The sequence below is a fragment of the Brachionichthys hirsutus genome, chromosome 8, assembly GCF_040956055.1.
Source record: "Brachionichthys hirsutus isolate HB-005 chromosome 8, CSIRO-AGI_Bhir_v1, whole genome shotgun sequence".
Lineage (NCBI taxonomy): Eukaryota > Metazoa > Chordata > Actinopteri > Lophiiformes > Brachionichthyidae > Brachionichthys > Brachionichthys hirsutus.
The window spans coordinates 15,334,222-15,357,774 of NC_090904.1; the positions used below are offsets into that span (position 1 = coordinate 15,334,222).

The following is a 23,553-nucleotide window of genomic DNA, read 5'->3' on the forward strand; positions in this document are numbered from 1 at the left end:
CCGTACAAAACAGCAAACAAATCCAGATGGGGGCAGGCAATAAGACAGAAATCAGGCAGAGTTTACAAACCGGGTAATCAAAATGAACAGGCAGACAGATCCAAAGGATCAGGCAAAATAACAGAGTCCAAGGATCAGGCAGGGTAAAAACACGGGAGGTCAGTCTGGAATGCTGGAAAGTAGGAATCATCACTAAACAATTTGGTAAGGGTGTGGTGTCTGAGCTGAGTGTATGTAGTGTCGCCGCGAGACTCCTGACTATAATACTATGTTGAAGGACAGCACCGGTACGTATCACTCCGCGAGGCTCCTGACTATAATACTATGTTGAAGGACAGCACCGGTACGTATCACTCTGTGAGGCTCCTGACTATAATACTATGTTGAAGGACAGCACCGGTACGTATCACTCCGCGAGGCTCCTGACTATAATACTATGTTGAAGGACAGCACCGGTACGTATCACTCCGTGAGACTCCTGACTATAATACTATGTTGAAGGACAGCACCGGTACGTATCACTCCGTGAGGCTCCTGACTATAATACTATGTTGAAGGACAGCACCGGTACGTATCACTCCGTGAGGCTCCTGACTATAATACTATGTTGAAGGACAGCACCGGTACGTATCACTCCGTGAGGCTCCTGACTATAATACTATGTTGAAGGACAGCACCGGTACGTATCACTCCGTGAGGCTCCTGACTATAATACTATGTTGAAGGACAGCACCGGTACGTGTCACTCCGTGAGGCTCCTGACTATAATACTATGTTGAAGGACAGCACCGGTACGTATCACTCCAGGGGGGGTCTTGACTACAGCAGCCGTAACGCTACAACAATCCTTCTAGCGGTGCGGCTTCGTTGTTTACCAAAGTCGTACTAAAACATTTGGACTGATTTTTGAGCGCCGTGCGCCACATAAAAGGCGTACCACATAAAAGGCGTACCACATAAAAGGCACACGGTCAAGTTTTGAGAAAATTAAAGGATTTTAGGTGCAACTTATGGTCATAAAAATACGGTACTAATGAAACCTGTCACCGAGCAAGAAGAGGCCGGTCACCGAAGGACCGGGAACAAGCCGTTACTTGTTACACAACCAGTTACTTTGGTTGTGTACTACATTGTTCAAAGATGGCAACAGGGAGGAGTTGTGTCATTCAGGGGGAGCTGACGTTAAAAATCAGGGAGGGCAAGGACAGCTACAGGAGGAAGCTGGAATCCAAACTTCTCTCTCCCTTCCTCTCCACCCTCTACACAACAGACTTCAACTATGAGTCAGAGTCCTGCCATCTTCAGAAGTTCTCTGACGACTCAGTCATAGTTGGATATATCAGCAGAGGGGAGGAGTCTGAGTACAGGGCTGTGGTTATGGTGTGAGCTGAATCACCTGGAGCTCAATGTGGCAAAGACAAAAGAACTGGTGGTGGACCTCAGGAGGACAACGTCTCCAATGACCCCTGTTTCCATCCAGGGGGCCAACGTGGACTCAGTGGAAGGCTATAAATATCTGGGGGTCCTCATTGACAATAACCTGGACTGGGCTTGGAACAGAGAAGCCCTTTATAAGAAAGGCTATTTCCTGAGGAGGCTCAGGTCCTTCAACATCTGCCGGGCGATGCTGAGGATGTTCTTATTTTACTCTAAGGTTTGTCTGCATTTGTGCTCAAGAGTGACAGCAGCTAGAGTTTTATCCAATTCATTTGTAGTGTGATTGTGACCATCACCTGCCCTCTTGGTAGGCTAGCATATTACCGGTATCTTTTATGACGTTTTATTTCTTCGTTGCACCGTAGCGGACTGTGTCCACCACAGTGGAACATGGACAAACAGAAAGTGACAAATACACAGTGTTCTGAGGAGAGTGCAATGGATTTATTTGTGCTCCTTAATTCTACCCCTTCCATCCAATCATCACCAAGAGTTGTCCCAATACACCAGGTTCACATCAGCCTCTAGAGGAAAGTATGGATCACCAAGTACTCAGATCTGAGGAAAAAGAGAGAGAGCATAGTGAGAGCCACAAACACTGAACCAGCAACCTCCACTGACTCAGAGACCTGTGGGCGGAGTTAACTCTCAGATCGAGTTTTGATAGGTGCTGGAGTGGTGGATCTGGCATGCGTGAAACCTCCACCTAAGAACGGGGCAGCCATCCCGGACCCAACAACGGCAACATGAGCCCCCAGATCACCCCAAGCAGCCACAGCAACCCGAGAACGACCACCATGGCCCCACCAGAGCCACACGCAGAAGAACCAGCCCAGGGCCCGGGGGCGACTTACACCAACACAGCCGACGAAACCTAGGCCAGCGCAGCGGCACGGGGCACAGCGGGCCGGGGAAAGTGAAAGTGGAGGAGAGCGCCCAGGTCACCAACCGGAGCCAGACCGCAACAGCAGAGGAGTGACAGACCGCGCCAGCTCAGCGCCGTCCCGAGCGCAGGGGCCAGCTCCCTGGCACGGCAACCCAGGGGAACACCGGAGGTCACCCGAGAGGCATGCGCCACCCGGCAGAGACCAGAGAGGCCGAGCCGCCCGCACAGAGCCACGGGAACAGCCCCCAAAATGTTAGCCAAACATGCAACAGCCCCAGAGATCAACCATCCTTGTGTGTGAAGAACACTGGAGCTGGAGAGTAGAGCTGAAACAAAGATTGAGTTAGAATGGCTGGGAGGTGATGTAGTTCTGAGGTCCACTCGGTCCTGGAGACAGAAACCGGGTTCCTAAATGAAAACAAGAACAAGATAAGTCAGATGAGGCAAAATATGTAAGCAGGATTATCAGTGGTGGCTTTCTCTAGCAGGCAGAATCAGATTTCAATATTTATATTTAATGATTTAATAAAAGGAGACCAACTTTCCGTAAAACGTTTCAAATGATTTGTATTAATTTTTTTAGAAGCAGAGCGATGCTGAGGATGTTCTCTGAGTCTGTTGTCTCTCATGCCATCCTGGTTGCTGGGTTGTGTTGGGGAAGCAGACTGAGGGTTACAGACACAAACGGATCTTTGAAGTGGGGGTTCAACTGGACGTTTTAGAGACAATGATGATGAGAAGTATCTTGAAAAACACCAACCCACCCCCTTCATCAACTTCTGGTACATAGAATCAGACCGACCACCTCAAAAGCTGAATGCCAAAGACGATCTTCCTTCCTGGGGCAATAAGACTATACAATGCATCCTTGTAAACTTCCTCCGCCGACGTAACGTTCACATTCACATTCTTCTCTTCATTATGTCGCTGCAGCAGCTCGAGGCTAAACTGCGTCACAATGCTTATGACGGGTGCCCAAACTCTTCCATGGAGGGCACCTTCCAACCTGCAGCATCTCAGCCCTTTGTGGAACAGTTTGGACCCCCCTGGCTTATGGTCTTTCTGCTTCTGTCCTGCAGGCCACAAATCTCGCTCCCACAGACCCGAATGGCAAAGCGGACCCATATCTGGTGTTGCGCGTTGGACAGCAGAGTCTGGACACCAAAGACCGATACATCCCTAAACAGCTCAATCCGACATTTGGAGAGTCGGTACCTTTCTGTCTACCTGTAGCAGGACGACACTCTCTGACTGCTGCCTGTCTGACTCTGCTTGTCTGACACTGTCCTCCAGGGTGTTCGAATTCACAGTGTCTTTCCCACTGGAAACAGAGTTGGTTATCAGAGTGATGGACCATGATCTTGTAGGGTCTGATGATGTCATAGGTGAGACCCGTGTTGACCTGGAGAACCGGTTCTACAGTCGCCACAGGCCCAGTTGTGGTCTGGCTCTCTACTATGACATGTGAGTATCACAATTACATCATGCTAGACTGAGAACTATGACATGTTAGGACTAGTGCTAGATATTAGTTTCAAAACTACGACGAATTGTTGCAACCAGAATTACAATGCAATAGTACTAGAACTGGGACAAAAAAGGTTCTGTAGAAAGACAGACTCATACTAGAACTACAACTTAGCATTAATACTTCAACATCATAATTTCACATCAGTAATATATTGGTGCCAATCATGTGATACATGCACCAAACACACATACAATAACGGGCATGTTACAACAGTATCACATGTTAGAACCAGAACCACTGTCGTGCCATAAGTACAACACATATGTACAAGTTCTCCTGCACAGAACCATCTCAACTGCAATGTAATATTACCAAAACACACTAACCAGGCCAAAACACATATTAGTTAAATGTAACTAATATTCTAATATTATATGACAAAAACTAACAATAACTTTGATGTTAAAACCCATATTATATCAGAACAATGACAAGTTACTATTTGTCATTGTAAACTATTATAGTAAAATCAATAAACTACTACCCACAGGAGCTCATACTAGTGGCAAAATTATAAAGCACTAGTACTGTGATAAATTACAGTATGATAGTACAAAAAAAACAAGACTCGAACTCAAACATTTTAGAAACTCCATCCATCTTCTTCCGCTTATCCGGGGGGGTCGCGGGGGCAGCAGCCCAAGCAGGAAGCCCAGACTTCCCTCTCCCCGGCCACTTCCTCTAGCTCTTCCGGGGGGATCCCGAGGCGTTCCCAGGCCAGCCGAGAGACATAGTCTCTCCAGCGTGTCCTGGGTCTTCCCCGTGGTCTCCTCCCGGTGGGACGTGCCCTGAACACCTCACCAGGGAGGCGTTCAGGAGGCATCCTGAATAGAGGCCCGAGCCTCCTCATCTGGCTCCTCTCAACGCGGAGGACTTTAGAAACTACTACTCGTAATAGTACATGTAGTCGTCGCCTTACGACCACAATCGGTTCTGAGGGATCGGTCATAAGTCGGCCCAGGATTCTGTAAGTGAGGAGGAGAAAGAGACAATGTCCTCTCGGTAGACATCGTGGGCGAGACCGCAGAAGCTGTGGTGCACTCGATTCGCCTCCCGGTATGTCGTAACCACACACGTCACGAGCCGATAAAAAACCCACAGACCAGTGCGGTCGTAAAGTCGAACTATCGAAAGTCACACAGGTCGTAATGGACGACTACCTGGACGTTAGAACCAGCTTAATGACCATATTTGTCCGTTCCCAAACAACGATGTTAAATGTTTACCTGTACTTATACTTGACTCCTTCCAGTGAGGGATACAATATGTGGCGGGATGCAAAGAAGCCATCAACCATCTTGGCTGATCTGTGCAAAAAGCATGGCATCCTTAATCCAGAGTACCGAACATCTGAGATCAAAGTTCTGAACAAAATCTTCAAGATTCCTCCTGATGCAGTACCTGAAGGTAGGGCTGTCTGCCTGCCTGTCTGTCTGCCTGCCTGTCTGTCTGTCTGCCTGTCTGTCTGCCTGCCCGTCTGTCTGCCTGTCTGTCTGCCTGCCCGTCTGCCTGTCTGTCTGCCTGTCTGTCTGTCTGTCTGTCTGTCTGCCTGCCCGTCTGCCTGCCTGCCTGCCTGCCTGTCTGTCTGCCTGCCTGTCCATCTGTCTGTCTGCCTGTCTGTCTGTCTGTCTGCCTGTCCGTCTGTCTGCCTGCCTGCCTGCCTGCCTGCCTGCCTGTCTGTCTACCTGCCCGTCTGTCTGTCTGTCTGCCTGCCTGTCTGTCTGCCTGCCTGTCTGCCTGCCTGCCTGTCTGTCTGTCTGTCTGCCTGTCCGTCTGTCTGCCTGCCTGCCTGCCTGTCTGTCTGCCTGCCTGTCCATCTGTCTGTCTGCCTGTCTGTCTGCCTGTCCGTCCGTCTGTCTGCCTGCCTGTCTGTCTGTCTGTTTGCCTGCCTGCCTGTCCATCTGTCTGTCTGCCTGTCTGTCTGCCTGCCCGTCTGCCTGCCTGCCTGTCTGTCTGCCTGCCCGTCTGCCTGCCTGCCCGTCTGTCTGCCTGTCTGTCTGCCTGCCCGTCTGTCCCCCCACCATGACGACACCATTGCTGTTAACAGCTCTACTGAAGAAGAACGACAGGTCTCCTGGGGAGCAGGCCGAGATGGAGGAACACGCAGCCCTGAGTGTGCTGCACCGCTGGGGGGAGATGAATGAGTTCCTTCACGGGGCGGCTCCTCTGGTTCCGGAGCATGTGGAGATACGGTCCCTGCAGAACCAGGACAATCCTGGACTGCCACAGGTAGCCAGAATAAGAACTAACTTTCCTAACAGCAGTGACATTATGCTGCCACTGGCATCAACAGTGTGTGTGTGTGTGCGTGCGTGTGATAGGGTTACGTACACATGTGGTTGGACATGTTTCCCACTGATGTCCATGCTCCGCCCCCTGTTGACATCAAGCCACGCCTACCTGAACAGTAGGTTGATAAATCACTGAATCACAGAGCAGAAACTAATACATGCTCTGTAAGTAACCTCGGGTGTTTGAACGACAGGTACGAGCTGCGTGTCATCATCTGGAACACGGACGATGTCTATCTGGATGATGTCAACCCATTCACCGGTGAACCGTCATCGGACATCTATGTGAAAGGGTACGTGCACTTATCTGTTCATCAGTTTCTGACCAATGAGGATTAAAACTACCCATCCAGTGGAAAATACAACCGTTGGAAAAATGAAGATATTCAATAAAGGTATCAATAAACGGATCTATAGCTCACACATCAGCACGAAGGTTAAGACTCATGAGCCACATCTTCATTTAGGCAATCAAGTCTTTAGGGAGGGCATCCGTCCTGAGCATCACGTCTCAGATCTTTCTACTTTTAAAATGCTGAAGACTCCAGTTGTCCAAATGAGAACATTGTCTCGCTGAAGCCGTGTCCGTGGATGTCAGAGAGATACTTTCCTACTTTACCTCTCCGGAAGCAGAGAGGGTTGGATCAAATAGACTGACGTCCTCGATCTTACCACCGAATTTCATCTGGATTGGATCCGGATATTATCGAGATTTCTCAAAAATTGGGGGTACACTTGATTTCTGATTTTGAACAAGCGTCGTCTTAAAGCTGAGTCGAATCCTCATCGGAGCATCAGCGGATTTGTTCTGTCTTTAATACCTGAGGAAACAGATCCAGTTGAAAAAGGGGTCAATTTTAACGACAAAACAATGTCGTTTCTGTCGTTCAATAATGTCTCTCTGATTCCCTCCACCAAGGAGGTTCTGTTTCTGCTGCCTTCACCAAGACGCTGTGGAATCAGTAGTGGACAAACGCATTTGTTGTATCTTCAAACGCTCTAGATTTAGAAGGGTGCTGCTTGTGAATAACTTCTAAACTAATAATGATATCAATAAAGGTTAAAGGTTTGTTTTCATGATTAAGGAATCTAAAAATATCGCTAAAATAAATGCAGGAGCCTTATCCTGGTGTAAGGTGGAGGTCTGCTGTTCATGTTGGTTCTGTTCTCTGTTTAGCTGGATAAAAGGGCTGGAAGGAAACAAACAGGAGACTGACGTCCATTTCAACTCTCTGACTGGAGAAGGAAACTTTAACTGGAGATTTGTGTTCCGCTTTGACTACCTTCCTACTGAGGTACAGACCCGCACCGTACTGTAGGACATCCCGGTTTGACAGCGTATCTGTTGCTGCTCCTAATAGTTGCCCCTCCATTCTGTAGAAAGAGGTGGTGTACAAGAGGAAGGAGTCCTTCTTCTCTCTGGAGCAGTCTGAGTTTCGACAGCCAGGCGTTCTGTCACTGCAGGTCTGGGACTACGATCGCATCTTGTCCAACGACTTCCTTGGTGAGAGACAGACGGATAGGACAATTAGATGTCACATTTTTTCACATATTTAATTTTACTGAAACGTGCTGACATTTATTTAGTAATATTTTATTGAGAAGCTCCTCTAAATTTCGTCTGCTTCTGTTTCAGTTTACCGTTGATGTAAACTAATGTAAAATTACAGACAATCTCAGTCTTGTTGTCATTTAAACGAGAGACTATGAAACACGGGCAATTATTTGACATTTGTGCATTTGGTTGTTTGCTTTAGTTGAGAATTTACTCAGATACCTTCAAACATGGATTTTATCATTTATCTGGACAATTTTTGAAAATTTTAAATTTAAATGTTGCTTTATGCATGTTTCTTAATCGAGGGTCAGGGTGCATTATGGGATACCTCAATTCAATTCAGTTTTATTTATATAGCGCCAGATCACAACAGGAAGTCATCTCAAGGCACTTTACAGGATTAGCAGGGAAAGACAGAACCCAACTTGACCCACAAGAACAAGAACTTCGGAGACTTCCCTTTAACAGGCAGAAACCTTGGACAGAACCTCGGCTCATGGTGGATGGAGAGAGCGAGAGAGAGAGAGAGTACAGCAGCTACGCCTCATTGCAACCCCACTACAATCCAGAGCAAACGCGAACATGATCCAAACTTCCTGAGCAACATCTGTTTCTCGTCCTTCAGGATCCATAGAGTTAAATCTCAGCGACATGGTGAGAGCAGCGAAGTCTGCCAGCAAATGTACGATCGCGATGGCCAAGGAGCGGGCCGGCCCTCGATTTTCCATCTTCCGCGCCAAGAAGATGAAGGGTTGGTGGCCGCTGACCCGCTTGAAGACGGCCGAGGACTTTGAGAAGGAGGAGAAAGAGAGACAGGAGGCCATGAAAAAGGGAAAGAAGAAGAAGAAGAAGAAGAAGGACAAAAGGAGCAACATGAAACCTGAGGACTTGCAGTACACTGACAACAGTGGCAACACGTTCCTGCTCATGGTACGAAAACATTCATTCATTCATTTCCTTAACCGCTTAATGACAGGATCTACTGGAGCCTATGGGCGGGAGGCGGGGCACACCCTGGACAAGCCGCCACGTCATCGCACAGCCACACACACACACCTACGGACAATTTAGTGGAACCAATCAACCTAGACTGCATGTTTTTGGTGGTGGTAGGAATCCGGAGAACCCGGAGAGAACCCATGCAGACACGGGGAGAACCCGGAGAGAACCCACGCAGACACAGGGAGAACCCGGAGAGAACCCATGCAGACAAAAAGAAGTTTAGAAAAGTTTACTAAAATACACAGTACTAATACTTTAGTGCCAAAGTTGCCAGTAAAAGGCGAGATGTGGCAACCATTGGTTGGCCGCTGCGATTCAACAGCTGTGGAGAGCCGGCCCACTCTAGATTGAAGCTCTGGCTGCAGAAATGCTGTTTCCATTTTATGAGTTGTCTGATTAGTCAGGATGAAATTATTGAAATTGTTTGTGTGTGTGTGCGTGTGCGTGTGTGTGCGTGAAGGGGAAGGTAGAGGCAGAGCTTCAGCTGGTCACATTGGAGCATGCAGAAGCCAACCCAGTTGGGCAAGCTCGAAAAGAGCCAGAGCCTCTGGAAAGACCAAAGTATGACACACACACACACACACACACACGCACACACACGCACACAGCTGAAGATAAACCTTTGAGCGTGTATTTGTATGGGACATGGTCCCACGTCTTATAGTTGAAGCACATTACGAGTGATTTCAACGGTTGAACTCGTCTTAGCTTAACTTTTTTAAACTCTCTTTGTCAGCGTAACCGTTCCAGGCTAAAGTTCATTACTGCATGCAAAGGGTCGTTTTCCTAAACTTAACTGACCGTAATCTATAATTAGATAAGCTCCACTGTTACCAGGCTGTTTGATACGTCGCCTGCAGCAGGTGTACGCTCCTTTTATTCTGCCCTGATGTATTTTTATTTACCGGTAAATTTATTTAATTATCCTACACGAGCATAGTACAATAAAAGACCTGACTATTTCCCAACAAGTGAGTGTAAACGATCGACTTTTGTCCCTTTAGTCGTCCCACCACAAGCTTTGCCTGGTTTGTCAACCCGATGAAGACTTTCTTCTTCCTCATCTGGAAGAAGTTCAGGAAGTACATCATCGCTCTCGTGGTCCTGACCATCCTCCTGCTCTTCCTCGCCCTCATCGTCTACTCGCTGCCCTCTCAAATCTCCGCTCTCTTGGTCAGTGGATGAAACCTGCAGGGAGTCTCCATCACCTTGTCTGGATGGCACTGACTCAGCGTATCCTGAACGGATCCAGTTCAACACGGACTTTGTTTCTATAGAAATCATAAAATAGAACTAATCAACAAAACCTTAACGAGTCAATATGTTCATATTGATTACGTCTCAGTATCCTCATTTGTGGGAGCAATAATCAGGAATCCGTGTTAAAGATGGATTCATGCTTCACCACGGACTCCTATAACTTGTATCTTTTATTTTATTATCTTTTATTGTCTGTATTGATTTGCTGTTTTTATTTTATGTACACATGTAAAGCGACTTTGAGTTTTTAGAAAAGCGCTATATAAATAAAATGTATTATTATTATTATTAACTGCAGTATGGCTTGTATATATTGCTAGCGTAGTTTGCTTGCTTCGTGGCAAAGTGCCGGCTGATATTATATTCTTTAAAAACCACAACGGCTTCTTGGCATATCAGACATGCAGCCATAGATCGGATTTCAGTGAAGAAATATCTTGTTGTCTGCTCTTTATTAAACACTCGGCCCTCACCGTCTACTTTGCTTTTCTTTGGTCCGCTCATTTCTACAGACGGGGTCAGAGAGCAACGGGGAAAACGAAACGAGAGCAAAGAGTAATTCGCTACACGCCACCGGTTGTCAGTGCGCCATCTGCTGGTGAAACACGGGTATTGCAGGGACAAAATGAAAGTTAGGATTTTGAATTTTTTGGTAATTGGACAGTTCGGCGGGCCGTATTGAAAAGCATAACGGGCCGTGGTTTGCCCATGTCTGGTCTGGAACCTTCATGGGGGCGGTCCAGCAGCGTCTGGAACCTTCATGACGGCGGTCCAGCAGCGTCTGGAACCTTCATGGCGGCGTCAGTGCGAGGCTGTCTCACACCATTTTCCAATGTGGCTGCTCAGAACTATCAACACGTTGGAATCAACCTTAGACTGGCGTCTCTGACACGAAACAGTCGACTCTGCTCTTTACGTCACACTGAGATCGGTAAAAGGTTTTCCTTATCCTGTACCGCCCAAAACATTTCAGTCCATGGTCGGTCATACATCAATTTAAATCGGTCAAAGTCTACCTTTACAACGAGACTCCGATGACATTAACAAACAAACGCAAAGCCCTGCGATGAGAGCGCGATGTTGACTTGATTTCATTAGTAGTTACACATCAGCAAGCCGCTGCATGAAAACACGGAAGTCTTCTGAACTTGTCACAGACCAAGGCCGGTAAGAACCCAGATTCACGACAGTAGAGTGGGAATCCAACAACAGAGCTTTATTTCCAGTTACCAGGGAGTCAGTCCAGATCAGCAGGCAAAGCAGGGCAGGGGCAGGCAGAGAGACAGTTCCAGGGATCAGACAAAGGTCAAGAACCGGGCAGGCAGAGAGACAGTTCCAGGGATCAGACAAAGGTCAAGAACCGGGCAGGCAGAGAGACAGTTCCAGGGATCAGACAAAGGTCAAGAACCGGGCAGGCAGAGAGACAGTTCCAGGGATCAGACAAAGGTCAAGAACCGGGCAGGCAGAGAGACAGTTCCAGGGATCAGACAAAGGTCAAGAACCGGGCAGGCAGAGAGACAGTTCCAGGGATCAGACAAAGGTCAAGAACCGGGCAGGCAGAGAGACAGTTCCAGGGATCAGACAAAGGTCAAAAACCGGGCAGGCAGAGAGACAGTTCCAGGGATCAGACAAAGGTCATAAACCGGGCAGGCAGAGAGACAGTTCCAGGGATCAGACAAAGGTCAAAAACCGGGCAGGCAGAGAGACAGGTCCAGGGATCAGACAAAGGTCAAAAACCGGGCAGGCAGAGAGACAGTTCTAGGGATCAGACAAAGGTCAAAAACCGGGCAGGCAGAGAGACAGTTCTAGGGATCAGACAAAGGTCATAACCCGGGCAGGCAGAGAGACAGGTCCAGGGATCAGACAAAGGTCAAAAACCGGGCAGGCAGAGAGACAGTTCTAGGGATCAAACAAAGGTCATAACCCGGGCAGGCAGAGAGACAGTTCCAGGGATCAGACAAAGGTCAAGAACCGGGCAGGCAGAGAGACAGTTCCAGGGATCAGACAAAGGTCAAGAACCGGGCAGGCAGAGAGACAGTTCCAGGGATCAGACAAAGGTCATAACCCAGGCAGGCAGAGAGACAGTTCCAGGGATCAGACAAAGGTCATAAACCGGGCACGCAGAGACAGTTCCAGGGATCAGACAAAGGTCATAAACCGGGCAGGCAGAGACAGTTCCAGGGATCAGACAAAGGTCATAAACCGGGCAGGCAGAGAGACAGGTCCAGGGATCAGACAAAGGTCATAAACCGGGCACGCAGAGACAGTTCCAGGGATCAGACAAAGGTCAAGAACCGGGCAGGCAGAGACAGTTCCAGGGATCAGACAAAGGTCATAAACCGGGCAGGCAGAGAGACAGTTCTAGGGATCAGACAAAGGTCATAAACCGGGCAGGCAGAGAGACAGTTCCAGGGATCAGACAAAGGTCAAGAACCGGGCAGGCAGAGAGACAGTTCCAGGGATCAGACAAAGGTCATAACCCGGGCAGGCAGAGAGACAGTTCCAGGGATCAGACAAAGGTCAAAAGCCGGGCAGGCAGAGAGACAGTTCCAGGCAAAGGTCATACAGGCAGGCAGACAAATCTCAAGGAGCAGGCAAGTCAGGCAGGGTCAATACACCGGAGGTCAGTCTGGAACGCTGGAAAGTAGGGATCATCACTAACAATCTGGCAGGGTGTGGTGTGTGAGGTGATGACAGGAATGAACTGATTGCAGGAGGTGGATCCGAGAAGACCGGGGGGAGTTAGTGTGGAACGGACACAGGCCCGCCTCAAGCTGTGACAGAACTCATCTCAGACATGAGCTGGATGGTGGAGGCCGTAGCAACGCCTCTGGAGTGAGACGCGCACCGACAACCACACTTACCCTCGTTGCATCCTGATATCCAGACTCTGCTACTCAGATTCAACTGCATGCAGTGGATGCAGCACGACTAAAGGCCGGTGCAACCAGCGGTGAGACGACATCAGAGAGGGGAGGGAGTCACGGCTCAGTGGGCAGCTCGACCGCTGATGACCGAGCATCCTCAACTCCTCTCACCACCGGGGACGTGGCTGACCGTTTGGTGAAGTGGGTGGGGACTTTTATCACATCAAAACAGCAGAGTCAGATAATAATCCACAATGCCTGATTTGAGGATTATTTATTATTATATTACATTTATTTTGTAGGGGCATAGATCATAAACTACACATTTGATCTCTGCTAGCTTTACACAGGAATTGTGATAAATAGTTTTGCCTTCAATATTAAGATTGAATACATTTGAAAATATGTCTGAAGGTTAGACTCCATTAGGGATCGGGTCCGATCACGAGCTTTCAGACTCGATCGGAATCGGGCGTTAGTTCCCGATCAGGACTCGGATATATATGGATCGTTATTGTCATTACTTTTAATCAGATCTGGAGTTACACTGTGGAACAGAGTGAGACCTCTCTGCTACAGACAGAGATGGTAACGCGTGCAGCATGACATCACTTCCTGTGACGCTAATGTTTGAATGCTGCTAAACAGGAAGCAGCTTGAAGCGAGTCCCGTGAGTACGTCTGCGGTGTAGAAGTATTCTGAAGTGGATGATAAAAACCTGCCGATTGAGCTGCTGTTCATTTTATTATAAATATTCATATTTAATATTTCCTGTTGTACTAGTCCAAGTCCAAAGTGAAAAAAGTACTTTATGTATTACTTGAATGTTCGAGCTACGCCGTTTAAGAGTTAAATGGTGAAATAAGATGATAGAATAAAAGTGATGTCAAATAGTGTTGGATAACTTTGTGTCATTGGAGTAGGGGGACCCGCCTCTTTAAAGCTGGGATGTTCTTAGTGAATACGGAGGAAGCTGAAGAGTACTCAGGATCGACCTCACCTGACCTTCCATCAGTGTGTGGGTGAGAACACAATGACGACGTTAAATGTTTTCCATTTACGTTAGCAATGACTGAAAACCATATTGAAACAAAGAAATACATTCATGATGTGGACAGAGGACAGAGGACGCAGACCGCTGAATGGACACGGACCAAACGAAGACACGGTTCCAGGCGTGCAGAATGAAGACGATTTGCTTTAGGATGCAGTCGGTTTCTGTTTTTGTAGATTACAATTTATACATATATATAAAAACAACAACAACAAATTTTCTTCATTAAGACAAAGTGCTTTGATTAAAAAAAGAAAAAACAAAAAGGTTATCCATGAAATCCAATCAAACAGAAATCGATGTGTGGTTGTTACCCCCTGGGAGTGGGGCGACCCCGGCAGTCAGATGGCAGGAGCACAATGAAACCACCGTGGTAATACACAGGGCGTCCATTTGGGGGACCCTCACCCCGGGCAGCGTCAGAAACCACCGTGGTAATACACAGGGCGTCCTTTTGGGGGACCCTAACCCCGGGCAGCGTCAGAAACCACCGTGGTAATACACAGGGCGTCCATTTGGGGGACCCTCACCCCGGGCAGCGTCAGAAACCACCGTGGTAATACACAGGGCGTCCTTTTGGGGGACCCTCACCCCGGGCAGCGTCAGAAACCACCGTGGTAATACACAGGGCGTCCTTTTGGGGGACCCTAACCCCGGGCAGCGTCAGAAACCACCGTGGTAATACACAGGGCGTCCTTTTGGGGGACCCTCACCCCGGGCAGCGTCAGAAACCCCCGTGGTAATACACAGGGCGTCCTTTTGGGGGACCCTCACCCCGGGCAGCGTCAGAAACCACCGTGGTAATACACAGGGCGTCCTTTTGGGGGACCCTCACCCCGGGCAGCGTCAGAAACCACCGTGGTAATACACAGGGCGTCCTTTTGGGGGACCCTCACCCCGGGCAGCGTCAGAAACCACCGTGGTAATACACAGGGCGTCCTTTTGGGGGACCCTAACCCCGGGGAGCGTCAGAAACCACCGTGGTAATACACAGGGCGTCCTTTTGGGGGACGCTCACCCCGGGCAGCGTCAGAAACCACCGTGGTAATACACAGGGCGTCCTTTTGGGGGACCCTAACCCCGGGCAGCATCAGAAACCACCGTGGTAATACACAGGGCGTGTCCAGATGTTATGGCTGAAGCCTGATTCCTCCCCGTTTTGTGTCTGTCGTTGTGTGCCAGAGGACAGCTGAGCGAGCCAGCGCCTGGTTGCTAGGAGACGGTTGGGCGTTGGTCCCTTGTTGAGTGGAGCATCTACTGGCCAGTCGGCCTACCTGGAGATGGCTCCATCAGTCTGTGGGACGGCGGTCACGGGGGGGTCACAGATGCAGGCTGACTTTGCCCTCCTTGGCCAGCCTGGTGATGATCTGTGTTTCAAACTCGGCACTGTGGACCCCCGTCTTTCTAAAAGCTCCAGCGTAACGATTCTCTTCCCAATAGTGATGCCAGTTCCCCTGCTGGTCAGCGCCATAACCGAACACTGACACCTGGACACAGACAGGAGTGGAGAACATGACATGCTGGAACAACTGAATGGGACCTGGGACTTGACTGGAGGTCACAGACTCCACCCCCTTTTCTCCTACCTGGTCACAGGTGTGCAGAGCAAAGATGATGGCAAGCATGCCGGTGGAGGGGTAGCGGCCATGCCGCTCGGTCCACCGGTCATTAACATACTTGAAGAACACTGGGTTCACCACGAGAACCTACACGGAACACGGAGACTGTTACCACGTTTAAACCTGCAGAAACAACTTCCTGTATTTACCCTGCGCAGAGAAACAAAAAAGTATAATCGTACAAGTATACTCTTTAGGTACTAGCGTTTGATGCAAGATCCGAAAGAAAAAATAAAATCAACATCCATCTCGAAATAGCTTCTGTAGAAATAAGATTGTGATGTTCACAGAGTGCATCCCATAATAACCAATACTCAAAATTCAGTCATGAGCTCGCTATTCATTTCTGCCTTTATTACTATAAATACTATAATTACTTTATTATTACTACCATTACTATGGTTTCACGATACACAGCAGAGCGCTGTGAATCCTTAGTTGTATTAAATCATAAATATTGTGCTTCTTTAATTTGCCATCAAATTACAAGCTATTCAGTAATTGCATAAATTAAACTCGGCATTGATGAGAATCAGAATGGCTGAAAGTGGAATCCCTCCGAGGAGTCATGGGATGGAGATGATCAAACACTGCCTGAGGATGGCTGAATGAGCGGCTTCCACTGATGCCTTCTTTCTCAGCTCAGGTGAGGGCGATGGTTTAGAGAGCAGAATGATGCTCACCTTGTCTCTATCAGCCTCCACTCGGTCTTTAACTCTCATGTAGGTCCTGAAAACAGACAGAGAACAAAAATACTGGTTGGAACAAGGTCTGCATGTTGGAGTAGAAATATTCTATCAGTAACAAGAAAGACAATCAGAGACTGCAGACCCCGCCTCCAAAAGACTATTGGATCTTGTGAGACAGTAAACAGGGCTTCCGGATCAGAGGGGCCAAACCTGCTCTAGCTTGCTGCTCCGGAACGTACTACAAGACTCCTTCTGGACTCTTTTTCCCATCATGCCATTCGTGTCCCTCCCTCTTAAAGTGGCAGTTTACAGCACAGGCACAATTCCAGATGTAAAAATAATTCTAGAATCTGGATCCAGATCCGGATCAACGCCATTCTCGGGGAGGACCGAGCCACGGACAGAACCTTGCTTGTGTAAAAATTTCAAGTCGATTGGGTTACTAGTTTTTGAGTTATGCGCTCGGACAGACAAACAAACAGACAAACAGACAAACAAACGCCTCTTCGGCGAGGGTAATCAGAAATGCAAGACACACACACATGCACGGCGGCGTTTCAAGGTATAAATGCTCAGAAATATTGTGTGTTTTATCTTTATAACCCTAACCCTGAAAGGCTTCAGAAAACACACTAGAAACAAATTGAGGAAAGGTTGTGTGATGAGAGGCTTGTAGTTTTTATTTAAACAGTTACTTTATGAAAACGTCCCAGCGCTTCTAGTGTTAAAATGTTCAGGTGCAACAAAGGGGCGGAGCTGACTTGATGTAAAGCCACTGGTTCCAGTCCCTTTGAACTAAACAGCAAAAGCTCGACCCTGAAACTGTATGAAACAGTAGAACTAGAAGCTGCGTCTCTCTGACTGTTATTCATGCGTTTAGCTTTGGGCCGGTGGAAATTTGAGCGTGGGCCAAATGTTGCTCGCGGGCCGGACGTTGCACATGCCTGGTCTGAAATGAACATGCAACAAAATGTTTTTATTTTATTTTCACAGAACCGTTTAAAATCCTGCGTTATACCCTTCATGAAGGGGACTAACGTATGTTTATGAGACTTTAGAACCTAATCTACATTCCTCAGTAGTTAGTCAGTGTCCTACATTTTGACATTGCCGGTGGACAGTGCGCTGGTCAGCCACTCCAGATCTCTCAGTTTGAACGGCAGGAGCACGAGGCTGACCCCACGCTCGATGTCCACTGCGCTCTCCGGGTAAAGGAAGTGATGCGTCGTCCGATTCCCAACGTCTTTCTCAAATCCTCCAGTCACTGCCTTGTTCATTCTGTTGATGAGAACGGTGAGGAAGATGAGGACACCTCAGACTCACGAGTTAACAAATGTGTCCTTGGTCACACGTACCGAATTACAGAGTCATGGGCGTCAATCAGGGGGCCATTTCCAGACCGTCGCAGTTTACCCGAGTTGCCAACCACTGCACAACGACGACAACGGGAGGGGAGGGGTCTGAAGTCCACAGTGGGAGAGGGAATGACCTGGAACATTTCTGACATGACCCCTTCTAGCGTCTGGTCTTTGCTCGATCGCTGAAGACCCTGTGGGGAGGCGGAGCAAATTGCAATGCATTGTGTCTGTCTCCCTTTTATTATTGAGCTCTATTTGAGCTCCATCAAGAGAGTAAAAGAAGTCTCTAACAGCGGTTCCAGAGTTTTGGTGTAACTGCAGCTCTGGTTGCTATAGTAACACTCACACTGAGGTTCCAGAGTTTTGGTGTAACTGCAGCTCTGGTTGCTATAGTAACACTCACACTGAGGTTCCAGAGTTTTGGTGTAACTGCAGCTCTGGTTGCTATAGTAACGCTCACACTGAGTTTCAGAGTTTTGGTGTAACTGCAGCTCTGGTTGCTATAGTAACGCTCACACTGAGTTCCAGAGTTTTGGTGTAACTGCAGCTCTGGTTGCTATAGTAACGCTCACACTGAGGTTCCAGAGTTTTGGTGTAACTGCAGCTCTGGTTGCTATAGTAACACTCACACTGAGTTCCAGAGTTTTGGTGTAACTGCAGCTCTGGTTGCTATAGTAACGCTCACACGGAGTTTCAGAGTTTTGGTGTAACTGCAGCTCTGGTTGCTATAGTAACGCTCACACTGAGGTTCCAGAGTTTTGGTGTAACTGCAGCTCTGGTTGCTATAGTAACGCTCACACTGAGTTCCAGAGTTTTGGTGTAACTGCAGCTCTGGTTGCTATAGTAACGCTCACACTGAGTTTCAGAGTTTTGGTGTAATTGCAGCTCTGGTTGCTATAGTAACACTCACACTGAGTTCCAGAGTTTTGGTGTAACTGCAGCTCTGGTTGCTATAGTAACGCTCACACTGAGTTCCAGAGTTTTGGTGTAACTGCAGCTCTGGTTGCTATAGTAACGCTCACACTGAGTTCCAGAGTTTTGATGTAACTGCAGCTCTGGTTGCTATAGTAACGCTCACACTGAGCTCCAGAGTTTTGATGTAACTGCAGCTCTGGTTGCTATAGTAACACTCACACTGAGTTCCAGAGTTTTGGTGTAACTGCAGCTCTGGTTGCTATAGTAACGCTCACACTGAGGTTCCAGAGTTTTGGTGTAACTGCAGCTCTGGTTGCTATAGTAACGCTCACACTGAGTTCCAGAGTTTTGATGTAACTGCAGCTCTGGTTGCTATAGTAACACTCACACTGAGTTCCAGAGTTTTGGTGTAACTGCAGCTCTGGTTGCTATAGTAACGCTCACACTGAGTTTCAGAGTTTTGGTGTAACTGCAGCTCTGGTTGCTATAGTAACGCTCACACTGAGGTTCCAGAGTTTTGGTGTAACTGCAGCTCTGGTCGCTATAGTAACGCTCACACTGAGTTCCAGAGTTTTGGTGTAACTGCAGCTCTGGTTGCTATAGTAACGCTCACACTGAGGTTCAGAGTTTTGGTGTAATTGCAGCTCTGGTTGCTATAGTAACGCTCACACTGAGTTTCAGAGTTTTGGTGTAACTGCAGCTCTGGTTGCTATAGTAACGCTCACACTGAGGTTCAGAGTTTTGGTGTAATTGCAGCTCTGGTTGCTATAGTAACGCTCACACTGAGTTCCAGAGTTTTGGTGTAACTGCAGCTCTGGTTGCTATAGTAACGCTCACACTGAGTTCCAGAGTTTTGGTTTAACTGCAGCTCTGGTTGCTATAGTAACGCTCACACTGAGGTTCAGAGTTTTGGTGTAACTGCAGCTCTGGTTGCTATAGTAACGCTCACACTGAGGTTCAGAGTTTTGGTGTAAATGCAGCTCTGGTTGCTATAGTAACGCTCACACTGAGGTTCAGAGTTTTGGTGTAACTGCAGCTCTGGTTGCTATAGTAACGCTCACACTGAGTTTCAGAGTTTTGGTGTAACTGCAGCTCTGGTTGCTATAGTAACGCTCACACTGAGGTTCCAGAGTTTTGGTGTAACTGCAGCTCTGGTTGCTATAGTAACGCTCACACTGAGTTCCAGAGTTTTGGTGTAACTGCAGCTCTGGTTGCTATAGTAACGCTCACACTGAGGTTCAGAGTTTTGGTGTAATTGCAGCTCTGGTTGCTATAGTAACGCTCACACTGAGTTTCAGAGTTTTGGTGTAACTGCAGCTCTGGTTGCTATAGTAACGCTCACACTGAGGTTCAGAGTTTTGGTGTAATTGCAGCTCTGGTTGCTATAGTAACGCTCACACTGAGTTCCAGAGTTTTGGTGTAACTGCAGCTCTGGTTGCTATAGTAACGCTCACACTGAGTTCCAGAGTTTTGGTTTAACTGCAGCTCTGGTTGCTATGGTAACGCTCACACTGAGGTTCAGAGTTTTGGTGTAACTGCAGCTCTGGTTGCTATAGTAACGCTCACACTGAGTTCCAGAGTTTTGGTTTAACTGCAGCTCTGGTTGCTATAGTAATGCTCACACTGAGGTTCAGAGTTTTGGTGTAACTGCAGCTCTGGTTGCTATAGTAACGCTCACACTGAGTTCCAGAGTTTTGGTTTAACTGCAGCTCTGGTTGCTATGGTAACGCTCACACTGAGGTTCAGAGTTTTGGTGTAACTGCAGCTCTGGTTGCTATAGTAACGCTCACACTGAGGTTCCAGAGTTTTGGTGTAACTGCAGCTCTGGTCGCTATAGTAACGCTCACACTGAGGTTCAGAGTTTTGGTGTAACTGCAGCTCTGGTTGCTATAGTAACGCTCACACTGAGGTTCAGAGTTTTGGTGTAATTGCAGCTCTGGTTGCTATAGTAACGCTCACACTGAGTTCCAGAGTTTTGGTGTAACTGCAGCTCTGGTTGCTATAGTAACGCTCACACTGAGTTCCAGAGTTTTGGTTTAACTGCAGCTCTGGTTGCTATGGTAACGCTCACACTGAGGTTCAGAGTTTTGGTGTAACTGCAGCTCTGGTTGCTATAGTAACGCTCACACTGAGGTTCCAGAGTTTTGGTGTAACTGCAGCTCTGGTCGCTATAGTAACGCTCACACTGAGGTTCAGAGTTTTGGTGTAACTGCAGCTCTGGTTGCTATAGTAACGCTCACACACACAGCATCAGATGGAAGCAGCCTTTCTTCCCCTGCGTCTTACTGCCCCTCTTTAATCTGCTAATGGCTTCTGCAGCAGGACTGAATCTATAAACGCAGTAAAACACAGTCAGCCAGACTGCTGAGTTTTCGGGGAGCCACTTTCAGATATTGAATTTCCTGAACATACAGATTTTCAGAAAAGCAGCTCTGGCTATTTACTGAAACACATCGAGTGGCCATCATGCAGCTGATTCCACGATTCTCACGACTGATACGTCAATGGGATGATGTCACATCCAGTCACGTTCTGTATCCAAGTTCACTTTGCCAGTGAATGGAGAAAGATCAATCATCAGCTATGTAATAAACAAAAGCAATTCTGGAAATGTATTGATTTATAGTTTGAAAAAATATATTGGTAATTTACTGATGTGTTAATGCAAAGTATCAATACTGAGGTTATGATAGCAGTTTAATAATTATATTTATACATGAAATCATACGATTCGGGCCTATAATCTTTTAATCCAAAAGTGAATGATGTGGCTTTTAGATACTCACAGTAATAATGAAGTAGAAGAAGGAGGAGAAGAAGGAGGAGGAGGAGGCGGAGTAGGAGCAGAGGGAGGAGGAGGAGGAGGCGGAGGAGGCGGAGTAGGAGCAGAAGGAGTAGGAGGAGGAGGCGGAGGAGGCCGCCCCGTTTAAGGGGTATTTCAGACCTCACACTAATAAACCTTCATGTTGTCTGATCCTAACAGGGCAGTGACGTTATCGTCTGCTCTCACCAGCCACCATCTGAGCGCATCCTGGTCAAAGTCGTAGTTGGTCTGTCGGAGGACTGGCTGCTGTTTGGGGTCGTAACGCTGGTTGAACCAATCTGAGCTCCCCACATCTGAAACGCAGGACTCGGTACAACCACAGGACCTGTAGGAGGAGGACAACAACGAGTCAGAGCCGGCGAATCCTCCTCTCCTGCATGCTTCCTACCGCAGGTTACCTGATGCCATGCTGGGCGACCTCTGCCAGCTCCTCCTTGGCTTCAGGTTGGATGGTGTCGAGGGGAGGGGGGGTGCTGGGAGGGTCAGGGCTCAGATTAGCAGGAGGCACCGTGGGTTCAAGCACTGCAAAGAAAAGCAGCGCAATGCACAGTAGGAGCTACCACAGTCAAAACGTGACTACCGCTAAAAACACGCCTGAAGCTACCATCACGACAGGACTACTACCACTAATGCCCCAATGCCCCTTTTACACCGATGACATCAGCTCGTAGCAGCAGGTAGCCCCAACCTGCGGGTGTGGGGCTAGGTGTGTGTTTGGGGGCGCGGGGCAGGAAAGGAACTCTGGTCAGTTTAAAAGGGAGCAAACGGCGCAGTGTGAAAGCACCCTGATTTTAACTACAGGTAAAGTTAATTTAGTTCAGTTACAGGTAGTCATTTGCAAAAGTACTATATATACATATATATAAAGTATGAAATATACAATATATATATATATATATACATATATATGTATATATATGTATATGTACAGGTGACCCTCACTTAACGACAGCGTTACATTCCGAAGGCCCCGTCGATTTAGTCGTTAAACGAAACCCCTGTTGATTGACAACTTGGCCAAAAACACCCGGTCAAAGGACAATGTTTAGAATTTCTTTTTTTTATTGTATTTTATTTAGTTGTTGTTTTTTGGTTAATAAAGTTTCAACTTTTTACTCCATGATGTGCTGGCGACGCTTCCAGTTTATGCCCCGCCTCTCGCCCATAGAAAACCTGGGCGCAACACCCGAAAGGCGATTAAAGCGCACATTAAAATGAATCGATAAATTCATTATAACAAAATATTTCATACTTTATACTGTACACAGTACGTACTCACTGCCAGTGCATTACGCTCGTCGTAACAACTATTTCTTGTTGCTAATTATTTAAATTTCAGACAGGACCATCGACCCAGATTCCACTGCTCACACTGACTGTAAACAAAAGTCTTGTCTGAAACTACAATAAAGACCTTTGAAGGCTCCTCTGAGGAGGTTTTTTCACCAGGTCGACTTTCGGAATGGCTTTCCATTCTCAGATTTGGGGAACTGACTAATGGCTCTGCTTCAACTGTGACTGGTGGTCAGAATCTGTCAAATATCAAAAATCCATCCAAGCATTTTCAGGGCCAGGAGCCTACGGTCGGTCCTCATGCTCCATGTCTTCTGCAGGAAAGATGATGGCCAACAATTCTGAAAAACAGGTTTTGATGCATGTCTTGTTTGTGGATATTTTTTACCCGTTGATATTAACTCCTTACTTGTCTGCGTGCTGGTGGGTGTGGCCCGGCTGATGGGCAGGGCTAGTGACAGAGGCAGGAAATGCCTTCTTTGGATGCTCTGACTAGCGAGCATGAGGAAGAGGATGACAGCGATCACTACAGCAACACACATGTTCCTCCTCAACAACATGGCTGGATAGATGATGAGTGGGCAGCAGCCGTCAGTCAGCACGCCGCACAAAGAATCTGAGACTGTCATCTGCACATGCTCCCCTCTTCAGTCATCGCTCCTCTCAGCTGGAAGTCCATCTCATTCCGGTCCGAGTGCGATCGCGTTCTGATTGTTGGAGACAGGATCTGTGGTCACACCTGAGTCAGCAAGACACAAAGACATCATCAAATTAACTGATTTGGTGAAAAGTATTCTTCTTTTCTAAAAGTTAACAGTTTTTTTAACATGTAAAAACACTTAAATGCAAACTGGTTTAACTTGAATGGAAACCAGTCCAGACGCTTGATTGGCTGCTCAGACGAGTGTTGGGTCAGGCAGACCATGCAGACAAGCTGCTGGCAGCTACTCATTAAGGCAGCTCATATGA

General features: G+C 47.6%; 2 protein-coding genes across 2 annotated transcripts in view; one reads left to right on the forward strand and one right to left on the reverse strand.

The window, feature by feature from the left end:
- The window catches only part of fer1l4 (fer-1 like family member 4), a 51,250-nt gene extending 40,821 nt beyond the window's left edge, over positions 1-10,429 (forward strand). The window contains exons 39-49 of the mRNA XM_068742029.1: positions 3,403-3,530; positions 3,617-3,787; positions 5,107-5,261; positions 5,902-6,083; positions 6,176-6,261; positions 6,340-6,438; positions 7,323-7,440; positions 7,526-7,649; positions 8,329-8,633; positions 9,166-9,266; positions 9,710-10,429. Coding sequence (XP_068598130.1) covers positions 3,403-3,530; positions 3,617-3,787; positions 5,107-5,261; positions 5,902-6,083; positions 6,176-6,261; positions 6,340-6,438; positions 7,323-7,440; positions 7,526-7,649; positions 8,329-8,633; positions 9,166-9,266; positions 9,710-9,890 — 1,650 coding nt within the window. The 3' untranslated portion in view covers positions 9,891-10,429. The remainder of the gene's footprint in view (positions 1-3,402; positions 3,531-3,616; positions 3,788-5,106; positions 5,262-5,901; positions 6,084-6,175; positions 6,262-6,339; positions 6,439-7,322; positions 7,441-7,525; positions 7,650-8,328; positions 8,634-9,165; positions 9,267-9,709) is intronic.
- A 4,743-nt stretch (positions 10,430-15,172) lies between these two features.
- Positions 15,173-23,180, reverse strand: st3gal8 (ST3 beta-galactoside alpha-2,3-sialyltransferase 8). The gene is made up of 8 exons (XM_068742459.1): positions 22,994-23,180; positions 21,690-21,813; positions 21,478-21,616; positions 17,550-17,743; positions 17,293-17,472; positions 16,189-16,234; positions 15,473-15,592; positions 15,173-15,373 (listed from the first exon to the last, which is right to left on the reverse strand). The coding sequence occupies exons 1-8, from the start codon at positions 23,142-23,144 to the stop codon at positions 15,206-15,208; spliced, it is 1,122 nt and encodes a 373-aa protein (XP_068598560.1). The 5' UTR covers positions 23,145-23,180; the 3' UTR covers positions 15,173-15,205.
- Between the last annotated feature and the right edge of the window lie 373 nt (positions 23,181-23,553).

What these genes read in the sequence shown, in the direction of transcription:
- st3gal8 (XM_068742459.1), bottom strand. Translation starts at nt 23,144, where the DNA reads ATGTTGTTGAGGAGGAACATGTGTGTTGCTGTAGTGATCGCTGTCATC. An exon ending in ACCCACCAGCACGCAGACAA is followed by an intron (nt 21,814 to 22,993) that starts GTAAGGAGTTAA and finishes TTTTCTTTGCAG; the next exon opens with TGCTTGAACCCACGGTGCCT. An exon ending in GCCCATGACTCTGTAATTCG is followed by an intron (nt 17,473 to 17,549) that starts GTACGTGTGACC and finishes TCTCATCAACAG; the next exon opens with AATGAACAAGGCAGTGACTG.